The sequence below is a fragment of the Kryptolebias marmoratus genome, linkage group LG6, assembly GCF_001649575.2.
Source record: "Kryptolebias marmoratus isolate JLee-2015 linkage group LG6, ASM164957v2, whole genome shotgun sequence".
Lineage (NCBI taxonomy): Eukaryota > Metazoa > Chordata > Actinopteri > Cyprinodontiformes > Rivulidae > Kryptolebias > Kryptolebias marmoratus.
In genome coordinates this window covers 75,007-94,010 of record NC_051435.1, presented here as the reverse complement: position 1 = coordinate 94,010, position 19,004 = coordinate 75,007, and the positions used below count along the sequence as shown (strand labels likewise).

The window sequence follows — 19,004 nt, the reverse complement described above, 5'->3', positions numbered from 1 at the left end:
GCTCTAAGATATCTGTGGGGCGATGATGGGACCCCTGAGACAAGGACAACCAGCCCCAAACACCCAAAACACCAAAATATGTCAAACCTGACACAGACAGAAAATAATTATCACCCCAAACACACACACGTTTTGGACTGAAAGGATATAATCTGAAACTCCATCAAAACAGAATGACAGGACCACTCTGCTCAAAAAACACCATCAAAAACCTGCCCAAGTCAGAAAAGGTCAAATTACGAGGCAGAACCAATTCAGATACAAGTCAAAACCACGTCAGAATATACCATCAATAATAAATAAAAGAACAGAANATGAACTGAGCTTTAATGATATTATCATATCATGTTGGCTGTTAGCGGGCCTTTTTTTGGTACCTCTTAGTATTATACTGTATTGATGTTTTTATTTCTATCGGTTTAGTTCATATTTTGTATATTGTTAGCCTGATTGTTGTTTAGTTTAGTTTTCCTGTCTGTAATTTTGTTCTTGTGTTGTAAAGCACTTTGAGTCGCCTTGTTGCTGAGAAGTGCTATATAAATAAATTTCACTTCACTAATAAACAATAAATGGAATAAAAAAACATTGTTTCATTAATGAATTCAACTTTAATAAACAATAAATCAGATCAGTTGTTCCATGTGTGACATGATGATGTTAACTCTGTCAATCAATGAGCTGAGGCTCACCTGACAGACAGACAGGTGAGCCTCAGCTGTCTCCTCCTGCAAAACTCAGAATATCTACTCTGATTGGCTGAACATGCCTGTCCAATCAGAAGTTCCCGTTTCTTGAGCAGGAAGCTGATTAGTCGGTGAAAGTTCGAGACCTTTTGCTCTGTGGCTGCTCTGATTGGGCAGCATCTCTGAAGCCCTCGCAGGTGATCTGGTATTGGGCGGTGGTCTCCATGTGACCTGGAGATTTAAGGATGGACGCCAGCCGCTGTGACCCCTCCCACTCTAGGAGGAGTCTGGTGGTGGGGGCGTGGCCCCATATGTCTCCAAGGGCAGGCACCAGATGTGAATGAGCACCCCTCAGCCGAGTGGTCATGTGATTGGTGATGACAACCGCAATGTTGTGATTTGTTGCTATGGCAATAAGTTTCTGGCCAAGACCTTGTAGAAGGCGTGTCCTCTGTGACAGATCGTCAAACAGCTGCAGAAACGGTAATGTCACGCTGTCAATGATGAGGAGACGGATCTTGGTCCGCTCCTGCAGAAAGGCGGGCAGCAGGTGGAGTTCAGCCAGCAGCTCCACGTAGTCACGGCAATGCACCTGAGACAGATGACCAATCAGAACCATTATAATTCGCTGCGACATGGTTACAAAAGCAACATAAACATCAGTCAGGAAAAACATGGAACCAACATGAAACTGTCACTGGGTTGTCATGGTGATGGTTCTAAGGGTTCTGTGGGGTTGTGTTGCATTGTTTCTATTTTGTTGTGTCTTAATGGTTCGATTGGTTCCACTGGGTCCTGTTATACTGGTTGTACCAAAAAGATGTTGGACAGAATGTTCTCCACTGTGAAGGTTGTCATGGCGACTTGTTGCTCCTCATCCTCAGCTAACATGGAGCAGTGTCTGACGGCGGCGGCACTCATATCAACAACCCTCTGAAGGAGGAAGCTGCCCTCAGTGTCCAAAAAGATCACCTGACCCTCGACCCCTCCAAAACATTGAGGCAGCTGGACGTCCACAGCCAGCTGGAGGCTGAGGATATTAAAACAGAACAGAATAAAACCGGGTAGAAGAGTTCAGCATACAGTGACGTTATTTCCTGTTTATTTTTATATTGTTTGAGTGAAGTTCTGATCATCAGTTGGGTACCTGCAGATGTCTGTAAGGGGCCGTCTACACGGAACCCGGGTCTCAGAGTGGAACGTTTTAAACCCGGGTCTCAGAGTGGACCTTTTTGGACCCGGGTCTCAGAGAGGACCGTTTTAAACCCCGGGTCTCAGAGTGGACCGTTTTAAACCCAGGTCTCAGAGTGGACCATTTTGGACCGGGTCTCAGAGTGGACCTTTTTAGACCCGGGTCTCAGAGTGGACCTTTTTGGACCCGGGTCTCAGAGAGGACCGTTTTAAACCCCGGGTCTCAGAGTGGACCGTTTTAAACCCGGGTCTCAGAGTGGACCTTTTTGGACCCGGGTCTCAGAGTGGACCTTTTTGGACCCGGGTCTCAGAGTGGACCTTTGTGGACCCGGGTCTCAGAGAGGACCGTTTTAAACCCGGGTCTCAGACAGGACCTTTTTGGACCTGGGTCTCAGAGTGGACCGTTTTAAACCCGGGTCTCAGAGTGGACCGTTTTAAACCCGGGTCTCAGACAGGACCTTTTTGGACCTGGGTCTCAGAGTGGACCTTTTTGGACCCGGGTCTCAGAGTGGACCTTTTTAGAGGTCAGAGAGCAGAGAGCGGTTTATGTCCCTCACCCTGTTCAACATGGAGTCCTAACCCAACCTCCTGGAAGGCCAAACTAAAGTTCCTCTGTTCACCATTTTGGATGGACCTGTTTACATGCTCAGAGACTGGTGTCTGCTCGTATCAGCGCCAACTAGTGGCCTGGCACGGAAACTGCAGCAGGTTTAACGAGCAGAAGCGTGGAAATGTGTAACTTTTTCCAATCAACGTCTGAAAATCTTTAACATCTCCAGGAGATCAGTCACATGGAAACAAGCCCTTGGCCTGCTTGTGCCTCAGGTCAGCTATGCCGAGTGATTCAGACTCTGCTTGTTCCGTTAAACAGATTCAGTTTGTTTTAATTCCGACAGAAAAAGGACAACATTAAAAATCAATAACATATGTTCACTCAGAACGGTACAGACAGATCATAAAAGCTTCACATAAACGTATCTGAGCAAACTGAAAATCAAAAACATCCAGCTGTAAACAAACATACAAACAGATGAGCTGAGGATGCTGAAGCAACAGAGAAAAGAATAAAAACAGAAGTGGTGAAAGATGTGAAGTTAAGAGGTGAGAAACTTCCTGAAACATTGAACTTGAACAGCTGATTGTGTTTCTGACCACAGCTGGGTTTTTCCAATTCCTGGGACTCCACAGATTTCTGTTGTCTTCCCGACAGGAAGTCCTCCTCCAAGAGCATGGTCCAGCTGTGAGCAGAATGTTACGATGCTCCTGGAGCCCTCCTCCTTCTGCAGGAGCTCCAGGGCGCTCAGAAAGGTTCCACCTCCTCCTCCTGTGTCCGCAGCCTGCAGCACCTGCAGCGCCTCCTGCTGGGAAACTCCGGCCTCTACAGCAGAATGATAATCAGAGAAGTACAGGAGCTCATCAGTCTTTATTTACAAGAAGACCAAAGCTATGTTTCAGGCAGATCATTCTGTCCCATAATCCTTTGCAGCAGCAGCAACACTTAGACTGGCGTTTTGAAATGTCCTAAAAGTGTTTAGGAAAATACAACAGGAGGCCATTTTTATAACATCCTTTTTTTTTTGTTTAAATTGTTTTATAATCCAAAGCAACTGGACTTCTGTAGTTGAATATGCTTTGCATCAGTGAAGCTTTAAACTGGAGAGTGTGGAGTTCCAAGATTTGTCTGGTTCACAGGAGGGTGTAAATAAGAAGGAACATGACAGGTTATCATTGTAAGTTTTAAAAAGCTGAAATCTAAGACCTCTAAACATAACCTTAAACAGAGGAAGAGGTGTCAGACTCCATTTACACGTGAATGATCTTCTGGAAAATATTATGGATTTTCTGAATTTGTGAAAACATTACGTGGTAATGTTTCTGGCTCTGTGAGGGAAACAAAGCAGTTTAAAGCTTGGAACTCCACACTCTCCAGTTCTGAACCGATAAAGCTCCCTGAATGGGAAGAGAAATGTCTTTCACTACAGTTGATTCAGACACCACAGTGTGCGGATGAGCAACACTACAACTGTCAGAAATTCGGTCAGGTGTAAACTAGTAGTGATGTTTGAAGTTGAGGCTCTGGTGCATGCACCAAAAGAAATCAGCACAGTTTCAAAAGCTCCGTCTCTGAGCAGTCACATGATCGATGACGTCCGAAGCTTTGAAATCATCAGAGCTACGTCACTGCTTTGGTACCTGACTCAAAGTTTTGGAAGAAAAAGAATCACTGAGGGGATTCATGGTGTGTTTATACGAAATATAACAAACCAGCAAGCTGTGTGGGTATGCTTTAAACTGACTGATTTCAGCCAATCGTGTACGTTTGACTGGTGAGATACATCTATCTATATATAGATATATATGTGTGTGGAAAAATGTAATATCTGGTTGAATAATGCAAATAGAAAAAACCTTTAGAAAAACAGAGCGTGTACATAAGTTCCAATATGATCTCATAGTAAACTGGTTAATTTACAGAAGGTCCTGAAGGTAGAGAAGCTGCCATCAGGACACCATGATCAGATCATCTCAGACTTCAGGCCATGTCACCAGAAGACTGCTGAAAAGCTTGGAGTAATGAAGCTTTCAGACCATCACTACAGACTGGGTTAAATCAATAAGTGTGATAAGTTTGAGATCAGTTCGGATTAATGATGCTGAAAGGCTGAACTCAGAGCAGTTTGAAGATTTCTCCGGAGTTCAGCTGCCAAACAGCCACAACTTAAATCGATGATTTTATGAACTGAGTCTGGCGACTCGGTAAAAAGAAGTTCAATCTGTGGATCTTTGGATGGAGTTCGGTGAAGCGGTACCAAATCAGCTGAGCGGTACCTTGGCTGAGTTGTTCCGGGTTCAGGTGCTGCAGGTCAGAGGTGAACTGGAAACCGGCTCGGCCCAGTTTCACCTTCACGTTGGTACCGAGATTTAAACTGGAGAGCGGCCGCCTCATCTTTACTGCCTTCCCAGCATGCCTTTCGCCTCAAACCAATTCCGGTTTGTCTTTTCAAAGTAAGAGAGTTCTGTATGTTAATGTCTCGTTCGTCACAATTATTTTTTATCAAACTGCTGATGAAAATTTACAATCAGATCTAATCTCAACAGTCAACAGGTGACTTCAGGACTGATTAGACTAAATGAAACATATTTTATTAGTTTCTCTGCTGTTATTAGTGAAGCAGGCAGGGGAGTCACAATGGCAAATACAAAGAGCAAAATAAGGGAAATATTCGTTTTTATTTGTGTTATAAATGTAAATTCTGTATGTCTCCTATTATTTTATTTCTTTTATTATCAAACTTGCTGAATTTGCGCATTTCCTGCTGAAACAGAGCAGACCAGGGCCCTGTCTGTAGGTGGACCAACACAGATCCACCTACAGATGTTGGTTGGAAACACTTCATGTGTTGTTTCAGATCTCTCTGATCCCAGGACCGATGTCCTCCACTCTCTAGGCTCTTTTTAAATTAGTGCTAAAAACAAAACTCACAGAAAGCCTTTTTAGTTAGCTCTCTGTTAGTAACAACATTCAGAATTTTCTGTCACTGAAATATTTTCAACATATGAGTCTTCACAGTATTTCTATTTGTTCTTCTTTTTCTTTCGGTCGTTGTGTTTTCAGGAGTCTCCACAGCGAGTCCTCCTCCATCTAACTGTCTTTTGTGTCCTCTGTCCAACTACCTCCATGTCCTCTTTAGCTGTAAAACTGGTTCTGTCAGAATCTGCCACCAGCCCTGAGCTCCACAGAATCTGAAGAGTTTGGTCACGTATCATGGTGAGAACACAAAATATTGAATCATCTTCCAACAAAAACTTGTTTTAACTTTAGTCATTTTATCATTATATCAATGTAAAAATACCATTATAAATACAAATTATTTAAAAAATACATTTGAGTTTTTAAATAATTCGTTTGTTCTGCAACTGCTGACAATAAAGGTTTCTGTACATAAACATTTATCTTGAACTTATTTTGAAATGAGAAACCGGAAATGGGCCAACGAGTGACGTCACTCATATGCGCCTGGAAGCGCACGTGAAGAGCGGCGGCTGAGTTCTCAGATCAAACTGATCAGGATTCGATCATCGGCTCATTGACCAGGTGAGTAAAGTTCTGATGACGTAACTGTTTGTGTTTGAGTTTCTGTAAACAAGAATGTTTGTTTTTATTGATAAATACTAACGTTTACAAATCAGTAGCTGAGTTTAATCCGTCCTTCCAGTTTTTGTAAACATGAACTCCCCAGAAAGGCTGTAAACACTTCACTACAGAGCCGCACGAGTTTCATACCAACCTAAGAAAACAAATAAAAAAAACAAAGAATCAAAACATTTTTTTAAATTTAACTTGTTTTTCTGAGAAAGATCCACTGATTGTCACACATCTGACTGTGTGAAATTTGTTCTCCGTATTTGAGCCATCCCCTGAGGGAGCGGTGATCTAACCCCCCAAGTCCAACCCTTAATGCTGAGTGTCAAGCAGGGTGGCCATGGGTCCCATTGTTACAGTCTTTGGTATGACCCGGCCGGGGATTGAACCCACGACCTCCCAGTTTCAGGGCGGACACTCTCCCACTAGACCGCTGAGCTAAAAGAGGCGGTCAGACAGTAAGCGAACACGGAGCAGTTCAACTTTTTGTTTACACGACAACAGCATCAGATTCTCTGATTCAGAGTGGACCTTTTTGGACCCGGGTCTCAGAGTGGAACATTTTGGACCCGGGTCCAAAGTTGTCCCTCTGAAAAAGAAAGGGATTAGTCAGAGAAAGCTAACACCTTGGTTTAATTCAGAGTTGTGTACTTTAAAACTGGCATCTAGAAAGTTGGAAAAAAATTGTGCTGCACTAACTTCAAAAATATTTATTTAGTAGAAAGCCCATTGTAAAGCTAGAAAAGTATATTATTCATCTTTATTGTTATGATAATTGTTTCTTTGTAGTGATAAGAAAGATGAAAAGAGGAGAAGAGGAGGAGCAGCAGAAAACCCCAACTCAGAGAATGGAAGAAGATGAGGAGGAGGAGCAGCTGCAGCAGACAACTAAAGGCCAAAAGGGTAGTGATGAAGATGAAGGGGAAGTAAAGAAGAAGAAAGAAAGGAAATTGGATCCAGGTATCATCTACCTAGGTCACATTCCTCCGATGCTCCGCCCTAAGCATCTGAGGAACATGCTGTCAGCTTATGGAGAGATCGGACGCATCTTTTTGCAGCCTGAAGGTAGGAGTGGGTCAAAACTTTGTAACACTTGCACCATTAACTCTGTGACACTCGGTAACACTCAGATCAAAAAACTCTTAACTATCAAAATAACAACTCATGTAGCAATTTTGTCTCTTTTCTGCTTCCTGATCATTAATCTGTCTGATGTTGGGATCTTCAGACCGACAGGTGAGGAGAAAGAAGAAAAAGTCTGGCACAAGAAGGTGCAACTTCGTTGAAGGGTGGGTGGAGTTTAGAGACAAGCGAATAGCAAAGAGAGTAGCAGCGTCACTTCACAACACGCCGATGGGAACCAGGAGGCGCCAGAGATTCTTCTCTGATCTCTGGAACATAAAGGTAAAATCTGCTTCTCCGTCCATTTAGTTTAATATGTTTCAGGACAACAGAGTTTGCCTGACAACGTGTGACATCAACACTAATTTGCAGCTGTATAGCTGATTGGCTCATTAATGTCTGCTGGAACTAACTAAATATTACGATGACAGAAAATGATGCATCTTCAGATGTTTAAAGATTTTTCTGATGTTACCTACGTGTGTTCCTATTGGTTGAAGGCTTGAGTGACACGTGACATGCTTCTATATAACAGCTGTAATCAACAAGGCTGCTGCATGTGACCGGTCATGTGATGTGTGTTCCCAGGTGTGTCAGTCTGAACAGAGTTTTTCTCACACATCAGTGATATGATGGGAGCTAGTTGTACAAACACAGCAGATATGTTTTTACTGGAGTTTAAGACAAGAACTTTTTTATTGTCCTGATTTGTGGCTGGAATGGTTTCTTTAGCTTTTTAGTCTTTTCTGGGAATAGTTCCCTTGGTATTCTAGTCTGTGCTCAAAATTTTCCTTTGTCTTTTTATCTATGGTGGGAATGTTCCTTTAGCACTCTGGTCTGTGTTGGGAATGATTTCTATCTGTAGTGGAAATGAGTCCTTCATCATTCTGATCTGTGTTGGAATAATACCTTTATTGTTCCAAACTGTGCTGGGAATGAAAATAGAAAACGAGCCTCTTCAGAAACCCTGAACAGGGTTTCCCCCAGAAAAGAGGCTCAGCCCGGTGGTAGGTGGCTGTTCGCGGTGGAGGTGTTTATTCTTGGTGCTTACATCGGTGCAGTATTCAGGGGGCAGTACGCTACATAACCAGAGGAAATATGGTTAAAAAAAATCAGAGAGCAGATTTTCTGGCTGTGGTACAGAGCGGATGTTTAAACTTAAAGCATTCAGTTTGACTTTTATTAATTTATTTGCTTTAGTTGTGATTGGCCCATCATAGGACTAATGTTTCTATAAACACTCCTTTTTATCGGCTGCAGCAGTAATCTCCTTTGTTTTGAGCTGTTTGATTATGTTTGTGATCTCTCACAGACGGATCATAGAAATGCTGATACAGGCGAACCAGCTCCGCTAGAGCAGCGAAATCGTCCGTTTTGAATGGAGCGTGGCGTGGTCTGCGGCAAGTTACAAAAACTGGGAGGTGCACGACCACGCAACGTGACATCGCGTGGGGACAGCGTGACTGCATCATTGTTGGCGCGCGCGCCCTCGCATGGTGATCAATGCGTCAAGTTGATGCGGGTGGAAAATAAACGTATTTTACAATAAACAAGTGGCCCGCTGGGGGAGACCCTGCTGAAACTGTCTGAAAACAGTTTTCATCTCTTTGTTTTGCTGCTTGAGTGATGTTTCCAGTTTTCCATGACATTTTTCTGTAAATTTTAAAAGGGAAAGTGGACTTTCTTTCTTGTTTAAGGAAGTTCTGTTGCCTTTTATTAATGAACTTAGGCTTAATTTGTGAGGCGTTAGTTTAAATTGTGACTCAAAAACCATTCAGCAGAGTTATTCTGAAGCTCTAGCCTGATGTAAAAACTTTTCAAGGAATCATGGTTTATGTGTTAGCCTCGAGAAGATGACTTTTGAAAGTCCACTTGTGTGTTTTTTTCTGTGAAGTACCTGCACAGGTTCCAGTGGACTCACCTGAGCGAGAGGCTGGCCTATGAGCAGACGGTGCTGCAGCAGCGACTCCGCGCTGAAGTCTCTCAAGCCAAGAGGGAAACAAACTTTTATCTGAACAATGTGGAGAAGAGCACTCACCTGGACAAAATGAGGAAGAAGAGGCAGAGAGATGGTGAACAGGTAAATGCAACGGGGGGATTTCAGAAAGAAGTTCAATGAACTCAGTCATAAACTCTGCATTAACTTACTCAGGACAGTTAGTTCCGGAAAGGCTGATTACAATGAGTTCAACTAACTCTGAGTATCTTAACTTCGAGTTAAGAACATGCACAAAGGCAGTAAAAAGCTGCAGTCAGTGGAGCCCCAATACCCACTGAGCAAGGCAACTTCAGGAAAAACAGATCTTTTAAAATAATGTTTAAAGCGAGTAAATATAATTCATGATTTAAAATCTATTTTTGTTTTAAATGTACTCATTGGCAGGCGGACTGAGCTGTAAAACCCTTTGATGGATCATCTATAAACCAAGATCACCTCTCTGATGGAAATATTTTTCATTTCAGATTTTTTTCAGTGTTTCTCTTGAAACATTAGTACAGCAGCAACATTAAGTTTTTTAACATTGAATTTCTTTGTTGTCTTTCCTGATTCTGCGTGTTAGTGTTTGACGTTAAAAAATAAAAATCATACAATATTATCATAATCATACATTGTTTTAAACATTTGGTCAGAGACAGGTTGAGAAGTAATATTTTTAATTTTATTTAAAATTAAAACATTTAGTATGTATTTGATATTATTATAAAATTTTAACTAATTTATCCAGACCTGATATTATTTGATTTAATCAAAAAGAAAAACGGTTTAATTAAAGCTCTTGGATATGTACTTTCAGCTGAACTTTGAGTGCTTGGTATTCAGAAATGGCCTGGATCTGTTTTCCTCTGGTTGCCAGATTGAATTGGAATATCGGGGCTCCACTGATTGTGGCTTTTTGTTGCACATGACCACACTCTTAACTCAAGGTTAAGACATTCAGAGTTAATGGAACTCATTGTAACTGAAAACTCAATTTCCTCTGTTCTGAGTAGTTTATTCAGTTTATGGATAAACATTTTTTTGTTTGTTTATTTGTTCTCAGATGGATGAGAAAATGTGGGACTTTACTCAGCGACCAACAGAGGAGGAGTTTCAGAAGAGGAAGAAGAAAAATTCTGTTACCCAGAAGGACCTAGACAAGGCCCGCCTCCTGCAGCAGAAGAGCGAATCAAATGTCTCGCTGCTGGTGAAGATTTTTAACTCCAACCAATCAGAGTAACAGCTGACAGACAGTTTGGCTGAAACATAAAACTAATATTAACACCCCCGTTTTCTGACCAATCAAATGCAGACGGACGATGAAATGGATGAAGCCAGAAAATATTTAATAAGCTGCTTTTGAAACACCTAAAAGTTGTGAATAAAGATTGTTGTACTTTTATCTGTTATTTTCTCTGATTTGTCAAAGTCAGCATCTTATAAAATAACTAAGTAAAGTTTACAGTAGACCCTGATCCGTGTCTAGGGTTTGGGTTTGCAGCTTTAGAAATATCACTAGAACCTGATTGGTGTTTGGACTGTTTTTGTTCTATTGAGCTCTCTGAATTATTAAAAATAATAGATTCTTCCAAACCATCAACATGTCTGCTAGATCCAAGGACAGGACCTGGATGGCTAATAATTACTTATTATTAAACTTGGAGAAAACAGAAATGATTGTCTTCAGAAGAATCTCAGTAACATTGCACCCCTCCCAGTTTCTCTTGATGGTGTTACCTTGGCCTCAAGTCCTCCTTTACTGAATCTCAGAGGTTTTTTTGCTCAACATTTGTCTTTTCATTCACATATTAAACAGTTCTTTTAGAAGTTCTGAGTAACCAGACCTTGTCATATCCTAAAGTTCTCCCTGTCCTTTACATTCCCAAGATAGGACTTAGGTGTCAGAGTGCATGGTTTCTTGCTGTTTGTTTCCTGTATTAGAACTGAGGGCAGAGCCTTTGGTTCTCAGATTTCTCTGTTCTGGAATCAGTTCCCATCTGTTTGAGAAGCATACACAAATTACTTTTTTAGAGATCAAACATAAAACGTTTCTTTTTGAAATGGCTAATGGATACAGCTTGCTCAGATTGTTTTAAACTTGTGATAGTTGTAGGACATTTATGGCAAATTCTTCTGTTTTTCTGTCCTTGTCACCTTCTATGCAACTTTTATTAAACTGCATGTTTATTAACTCTGCCTTTGGTCTTTTGGACATATATTTGTCATTTTTATTTTTAAATTGTAACTGATTACATCTTACTCTTTTTACATTGCATCGTGATTTTTGTTTGATTTTTAAATGTCTTTTGTAATTTTTTTTTTGTCAGTTTCTTTTGTATAAAGCCCTTTGATCTACATGTTCCAAAGTGAAAATATAAAAAGTTTTCTAATGGGAAGAGGCCAGGTTTCATAAAACTCTGCAGCTTCTCAATCACTTCCAGTGTGAGATGTTAATGCGTGTGCGCGTGCGCGTGTACGCTGTGTACTCCCACAAGGAAAAAAGTCTGTTTACAAACGCCAGCACCGGAAGGGGCGGGGCATGCGGCGTCATCGCGCAGCAGCAACATGGCGGCAGATTTCTGGGAGACGGACTGATCCAAGACTTCTTTAGACTGAACCGAGCCACGGAGAACCCGGGACAAACCGGGACAGAGCTGGTCGTCTGCTGCCGGTGAGTACCGACCTCCGCCGGCCTTGTCGGTGTTCCGGTAACCGTTAGAAACAGACGGAACCGGTACCGGCGTAGCGGCCCTGCAGGAAATACACGGAGCCTGCTGCAGATATCCAAGATGTAGACGGAGCCACTTGTTATCCGTAAGGAGCACAAACTTAATTTAAATTTTATTTTATTTTTTTCAGATCGTACAGAAACGATGGTCATTTTGGAATTTGAATTTCTGAAACGTAAAAGCAACGTAAAGCTGGTCCAGGATAGAAACTGGAGTCAGTTAAGATAAGACTTTTTTTTTCATTCCGATGTCACAGTAATAACGGAACAATCTGCAAATCATGACAAATAAAGTTCACAGAAAAAAGAATTCACAAGCTGTATATTTACAGGAATGAATGTACAAGTATACTGCAGAAAGTGATCTTATGATTGATGTGACTGGTGTCCATGAAAGTAAAATAAAAGCAGAGGAGAAAATGTAAAGTGATGAGATTCTTACAGTTATTTGTTCTGATGGCCGTGAGCAGGAAGGACCTTCAGGAGGCCTCCTTCCTGCAGGAGCTGCTCAGAGACTTCGGGGTTGTACAGGGGGTGGAGGATGATGGACACCATGATGGATGTTAGCTTAGCCAGCATCCTTCTGTCCCCCACCCCCCGGAGGGACACCTGTGGACAGAGCTGGCTCTCCTAATCATCCTGTCTCTGTTCATGCTGTCCCCTCCCTGACACCGAACACTGCAGAGGCCACCACAGTGACCTAAAGCCCTGGAGGCCCTCAGTCTCCTCAGCAGGTGCAGCTGACTCTGGCCCTTCCTGTACCGAGGGTTAGTGTTGTCAGTCCAGTCTGTTGTTGAGGTGAACATCCTGTACTTAAATGAGTCGACTGTCTCAGTGACTGAGCCCTGGATGTTCACTGGTGTGTGGGGGAGAAGGTTTCCTGTGGAAATCAAACAGAAGCTTCTTGGTCTTATGGGGTTCAGAATCAGGTGGTTCTACTCACACCAATCCACAAAGTCTGAGAAACCCCCCCCTGTACTCCTGCTTATTCTCCTCTAACACACAGCTCACAATGGTAGTGTCATTGCTCGTTTCTGTAGATGGCAGAGTGTGGAGTTGTGGGTGAGGTCTGAGGTGTAAAAGGCAAAAAGGAACGGTGAGAGTACCATCCCCTGGGGAATCCCTGTGCTTCAGACCACCGTATCTGACACACAGCCCTGCACCCCACAGACAGATGATGGTCCACACACCTCCTCCATCTTACCCTCAGCAGTGATGACTGGGTAGTGTTAAAAGCATCTGAGAAGTCAAAGAACATGACTCTCACAGTGCTCCTGGGGGACTCCACGTGAGATGGTGCCCAGTGTAAGAGGTAGGTGATGGCGTCATCAATCCCTACGCCAGGTCAGTATGCAAACTGTGGGGGTCGTACACAGAACTCATCTGGGTGTGTACGTAGGGGGCGATCCTCTCCAGGATCTTCATGAGGTGAGTGGTCAGGGTGACGAGCCTGTAGTGGCTTGGCTCTCTGGGGTGAGCTGTTTTGGGAACAGACACCACATCAGAAGTCTTCTACATGGCCGGAACTTTCTCCAGAGAAAGGCTCAGGTTGAGTATGTACAGCACCACCTCACTGACCTGGTCTGCACACTCCCTGAGCACTCTTCTGCTTTTCTGACCTTTGTCCTCTTGAGGTATTTCCCCACCTGGTCCAAAGTGACCTTTTTGTCAGAAATCACTCCTGAACCTTTTCTCCATCCACTCTGTCCTGCCTGGACTCTTTTCTTCACCTCTTTACCACACTCCCTGTTTTCCTGTCCAGTGGACCCTAAGTCCTTGAAGTCCTGCACCTTTGTGACCTCTGACCTTGTAGCCTAACTGTTCCACCTGCCTCCTTCTCATTCACACACAGGTACTCTGTCTTCCTACGGCTGACTTTATTACCTCCACCTCTCCAGGTTCTCTTCCACCTGTTCCCTGTTCTCTCCACAGATCACATCATCTGCAGACATCATAGTCCACGGGGACTCCTGCCTGTCCTCATCTGTTAGTCTGTCCATCACCAGAGCAAACAAGAAGGGGCTCAGAGCCGATCTNGACAACAACACAAACGGCCCTGTTTTCTGTTTCCTCTTCCCACCTCTGATCGCTGTCATGTAACCCGAACAAAAACCGGACCGATCTAATCAGCTTGAGCAATGACTCAGCAGCGTATCAAACCTGCAGTCAAACCTTCATCACCAGATATCAATCCTCCGGAGTCAAGTGGCGGGGCTCCAAGGCGCTGGCGTGTTAAAACCAACACGCTTTGTCCAGGTGCTGCGTCCTCTTCCTGCGACTTGCTGCCACAGACTGTGAATGCTGCTTTGCTTCTTCTTCTTCCTCACCGTCTCCTCCTTCCCCTCAGTTTTTCACCTGAGCACCAGCTGAGGGGGAGGAGGGAGACGGCTGCCATGGCAACAAACTTCTACAGGTTCAGAAATGGGTGTAAAGAGTTGTGCCTGACAGGTGAATGTCAGGGGTTAATGTATTCAGCATACAACTGTCTTACACCTGAGCACCAGCTGGGGGTGGAGGGGGCCAGCTGCCATGGCAACAAGCTGCCACGGGTTCAGAAACAGGTGACGCAGGAAGAGCTGAGTCTGTCAGGTGACTGTTAGGGAACAGACACTGTACAACATCCAACTGTCCTGATCCAGTCCTCATCTCTTTATAATTTCCTTCCAAACACAGATTTTCTTGTAATTGTGTAAAATGGTCTTGATCAATGAGTCTCTTGACTTCCTGAAAGTCTTTCAGGTATATTTCAGGTAAAGCGTTAGTTTTACACTGTAAAACAGTGTTGGGAACAGCATTATGTTCTCCATCAGTTCAGCAGATTCACAGTTACATTAAAAACAAAGTGTGGAGTTTCAGGCTCTAAAATGCCCCATAAAGGACAATACTAACATTATAAAGCAGAGCGGGACACAGTCAAGGCAGGATTAAGACCTTTCCCCTCCCCATCTTCATCATACCATCCCAGGCCATTCTGCACTGCTGATTTCTTACTGATGCAATAAAACTGATCTTAGATCAGATCACATCACTTTCAGCCATTTTATGTTTTATTGTCTAAAAGTAAAACAGATCTTAGATCAGTTTAAACAGTTCACCTGTTTTCTGCATCCTGATCATCAGCCAATCAAAACCACACTTAATCACACTTTATCAGCCAATGAAATTCACAGTGACACATATTCTTTGAGCTAGGGCTGCTCAATTATGTAAAAAAGAATAAATAATCATAAATATTTTGGTTTGGTTTGAATAGAAATGTTGTTTTTTAACACTAAAAGAACAGCAAATTGCTTCTTGAACTTTCACCTAAAATAACAAAGAAAGTATTTATTTAAATGTAGGCTAATAGTAGGATAATAGATAATAAACAAATAAATAAAATCAGCAATACAGTGCACTTCAATTTATAGTAGGACTCTTTGAAACCTGTTTTTCCTTCAAATCTTGGTTTTATTTTATTTAAATTGTTTAATTATGTAATAACAATATTACAAACATTATATCACATGGTGGATTAATAAAATTTAAATAATTAATTAACAATATCCAAAATTTCATGAATACTGACAAATTTAAATAAAAATACAGCAAAAAGTGTTTAAGTTTATCACAACTCTTTTTGATTTAATAAAAATATGTCAGTCATTTATTAAAAAAAAATTCCTGATGTTTCAGTCTTTTTGTCACGTGTTGGTCTCATATGAGAGTAAAGAGACAGTAAACTTAAAATTCACTTTGGATTTAATCCTTTACTGGATTTCTGTTCTGTAGTTGAGAACGTTAGTTTTGGTTTTTAAAGTCTTTTGGATCCGCTGTGTCCCGATGACAGTAAATAAAGTCTAATAAAGTGTTTGGGTCCTGTTTGACCCTCAGATGATGCTGATGAAAATGTTTTGCTGACAGCAGCTTATTTTCCTCTGAAAGCTGGAAAACAAACAGCTGTTTCAGTTAACAGACTATAGCTGAAGCTTGAATGGTGTTTTCTTATTTTTACAGCAGAGTATCTGACTCCACAGCTTTTCTCTTCTCTGTGTTAATGACTGAAAACAACTTCAACAGTCTGATTATTTCTGACAAAACTGACAGAAGGGTTGTTCTCCTAAATCACGAGCCTGTTTTTTAAAACGCTGTACTTGGTGTTAAATGGCATTTCTGAGCAGTGCAGCTGACTGTGCTTTTAAAGACTTTTATCTTAAAGAAATAATGTGTTTTAAAGGATTAACACTGGGTCCTATGCTGCACCTCAGTATCCTTCTGTTTTCTCAAACATGAGGATCCTCGGCTGCTGTGTTGTTCAGGTTGAGATCGGCTGATTGATGACGAAGGATTTGTTTCTCACTGATTCCTGATGATCTGCTTTCAGGAAATATGATCTAACTCAGACGTGGAGGAGGTGTGCTGAGCTCTGAGCTTAACGTTAGGTTTATCAGCAGCAGAGCGTCCGTTGAAGCCTCACCTCAGCCTCGGTGCGTCGCCTGATTAGACAAACTCCGTAAAAATAAGAGCTGCTGCCCTCTGATAAGACACTGATATCGTGTGTGTGAGAAGAAGGAGGGCAGAGGTGTGAACAACTTGTGGTTTCAGGCCTGATGTGTGAACACTAAAACTTTTCTATTGTCTGAACTCAGTCTCGTTACACATCAAACTTCATCTGTCTGTGAGTAATCAATTAAGCACTGGCCTCTGAGGCTGCTGTGGGGGGTGTCATGATACACCATAAAAACATAGGCTGCCTTGAGAGAAAGTCAGACTTTAAGTGTGAATAATGGATTGAGACGCTGAGTCTGATGAGGCAGTTTAAGGGCTTACAGCTTCTGGGGGAGGGGATGGAGAGGGGGTATTCCAAATGTCTGAATTATTCATCTTACCAAGTGGAGGATGAATACTTACAAAAACAGAAAAAGAGGAAGAGAAGTTATTATATCCATCCAATGAATACCTTCTTCCTACAAAAAACTTTTCTCTGAAAATAATTCATGACTGCAAGTTTTTTAACTTCCTGCTTCAACAAACATCCCTCGTACTTCTTCTTCTGCGCTGTCAGATCAGCAGCACATGAGCACTGCAAGTTCTGGACCTGTTGGGTTCTAGTCAGTTCACTTTATTTAAATAATTCCAATCCACAACTAAAGTCATCTCAGGACAAAAACAGAAAAGATCTAAATCAAATCTAATTAGTCATTCATCCATCCATCTATTTTCTTCTTATCTGTACTCTGGTGGAGGTAACAGGTCCAGGACGGAACCAGGACTTCCTTCTCCAGCTCCTCCTGGGGGATCACAAGGTGTTCCCAGACCAGAGAAGAGATAATCCCTCCAAAGTGTTCTGGTTCTGCCACGTCCCAGTGGGACATGCCTGGAAAATCTCCAGGAGGTGATTGAACCTCCTCAGCGGGTTCTTTTCAATGAAGAGAAGCAAGCTCTCCGTGGATGATTGATCTCTTTACCTTATCTCAAAGGCTGAGCCAGGCCAACCCTACAGAGGAAGATCATTTCAGACACCAGGTTCTGGTGCTGAACAAGCATTCCACCTAAACTGTCCCAGTTTAAGCTGGAGGTCATGGCACGATGACTCTGACAGAACTACATCATCTGCAAAAAGCAGAGACAATACCCAGGTCTCCTCTAATCAGACCCCATTTTCTCTCTGACTTCTCTTTAAGATTCTGTTCATGAAGGCTTCAAATAGGACTGGAGACAAGACACAACTCCAATTTCTTCAAGAACGCAGAGACAGCTCTGGCTTTGGTACAGGGACTGGACCCAAAAGTGACCCCAGCACCACCTACTCCTGCAGCACCCAGTTACAGAACAAATCAAGCTGATTCTGTCATTTTAAAATGCTAACAAGTAAAATCTTTGTCCAGGTAAAACAGCAGATTAAACCAGATCTTTGCTTTGAGTCATTACCCTGTCTGGAGCAAGCAGATTGGCAACAGTGGAAAGAAATGACTGAAACCTCCAGCAGAACCAGAACCAAGATGGACAGCAATCTTCCTTGATCAGCTGGGGTTTGAGTCTACTAGCAGAATTCACCTCATCTGGATCAGCAGCAGATGAACCAAAATCTGTGGACAGGTTTCAGTTCCTAGAACAGAGAGGCAGCAAAACAGCAAACTGAGCTAAAATGGAGCCAGAACCGAACCTGACACCGACTTGATACCGGGCCAGAATTCACATTAGAATAAGGCTGACTGAAAGTTTTCTCAAACTCATAAAGTTATTGTTAGGACCTCTGGAACATCGGATCAAATATGATTCATCTACATGTGGTCAAGTGGGTAGCTCCCCATGAACACAAGCACTTTATTTGTAAAAATAGAAAAAATATTTGTTTCTACTGCAGGTTAACTTCCCCAAAATAAAATGAATCAAATGTTTGAACATTTATTATGACAACACCAGTCTACATTAAACCTAATAAAGGTTCCAGTGACAGAATCTTTGTTTCATAGTAAAACCTTTAAAGGTGTTTGTCCATCATCACCCTCAGACACACAAAGTGCTTCTGACACTGTCTGTGTGTCAGGTATTGCTTCACTGCACCCTGACCATCTTCAGAGGTATTTTCAGCTGTTCTTGGAACAGTTTGCAGAAGTGAAACTGCTGATCAAGTGGCTTTAATGTTGACTCACAAGACCTCCGTTCTCCACCGCAACCTGCAGCCGGACAGCAGCACTGGTCGCAGCCGAGCAGAAGAAGAAGAAAAACGCTGTTGTCATCACTTTGTGAGCTCACATAAACTCACCGACTAACAGCTTAAACAGCTTTTGTTTAAAAGGAAACAATTCACAATAAATTACTCAAATACAAACCAAACACCTGACCACAAAATAAACATCTAACAACAAATAAACACCTGAGCACAAATAAATACCTAGAAACAAACACCCAAAAAAATCCAATATGTTGACTCACTGACAACAAACAAACAGTGGTGCCTGTGGAGTCTGTAAAAACTACATCCTTCACATTAACGCTCACTGAGCAAGAACCACACTGGTCCCGTTAGACTGACCTGTCAGACTGACCCGTCAACTGACCCGTCAACTGACCCGTCAGACTGACCCGTCATCTGACCCGTCAGACTGACCCGTCAACGGACCTGTCAACTGACCCGTCAGACTGACCCGTCAGACTGACCCGTCAGACTGACCC

The 19,004-nt window shown here is 42.4% G+C and overlaps 3 protein-coding genes across 3 annotated transcripts in view; 2 read left to right on the top strand and 1 right to left on the bottom strand.

Moving 5' to 3' along the window:
- Nucleotides 1-593: 593 nt before the first annotated feature.
- Nucleotides 594-4,864, bottom strand: rad51c (RAD51 paralog C). Its single transcript, XM_017441456.3, has 4 exons — nucleotides 4,704-4,864; nucleotides 3,027-3,252; nucleotides 1,497-1,713; nucleotides 594-1,275 (listed from the first exon to the last, which is right to left on the bottom strand). The coding sequence occupies exons 1-4, from the start codon at nucleotides 4,819-4,821 to the stop codon at nucleotides 808-810; spliced, it is 1,029 nt and encodes a 342-aa protein (XP_017296945.1). The 5' UTR covers nucleotides 4,822-4,864; the 3' UTR covers nucleotides 594-807.
- A 987-nt stretch (nucleotides 4,865-5,851) lies between these two features.
- abt1 (activator of basal transcription 1) lies at nucleotides 5,852-11,314 on the top strand. Its single transcript, XM_017441457.3, has 5 exons — nucleotides 5,852-5,970; nucleotides 6,808-7,083; nucleotides 7,247-7,422; nucleotides 9,035-9,220; nucleotides 10,182-11,314. The coding sequence occupies exons 2-5, from the start codon at nucleotides 6,819-6,821 to the stop codon at nucleotides 10,356-10,358; spliced, it is 804 nt and encodes a 267-aa protein (XP_017296946.1). The 5' UTR covers nucleotides 5,852-5,970; nucleotides 6,808-6,818; the 3' UTR covers nucleotides 10,359-11,314.
- Nucleotides 11,315-11,638: 324 nt separating this feature from the next.
- The window catches only part of cdk16 (cyclin-dependent kinase 16), a 21,652-nt gene continuing 14,286 nt past the window's right edge, over nucleotides 11,639-19,004 (top strand). Inside the window, exon 1 of the mRNA XM_017441452.3 lies at nucleotides 11,639-11,789. The gene's annotated coding sequence lies outside the window, so the exon portion shown is untranslated. The remainder of the gene's footprint in view (nucleotides 11,790-19,004) is intronic.

Excerpts from the sequence above, each read along its gene's own strand:
- rad51c (XM_017441456.3), bottom strand. The coding sequence starts at position 4,821 with ATGAGGCGGCCGCTCTCCAGTTTAAATCTCGGTACCAACGTGAAGGTG. Across the intron at positions 1,714-3,026 it reads ATTGGAAAAACCCAGCTGTG|CCTCCAGCTGGCTGTGGACG; the intron begins GTCAGAAACACA and ends TAATATCCTCAG. Across the intron at positions 1,276-1,496 it reads TTCTGTCCAACATCTTTTTG|GTGCATTGCCGTGACTACGT; the intron begins GTACAACCAGTA and ends CATCTGTCTCAG.
- abt1 (XM_017441457.3), top strand. The coding sequence starts at position 6,819 with ATGAAAAGAGGAGAAGAGGAGGAGCAGCAGAAAACCCCAACTCAGAGA. Across the intron at positions 7,084-7,246 it reads CATCTTTTTGCAGCCTGAAG|ACCGACAGGTGAGGAGAAAG; the intron begins GTAGGAGTGGGT and ends TGGGATCTTCAG. Across the intron at positions 7,423-9,034 it reads CTGATCTCTGGAACATAAAG|TACCTGCACAGGTTCCAGTG; the intron begins GTAAAATCTGCT and ends TTTTCTGTGAAG.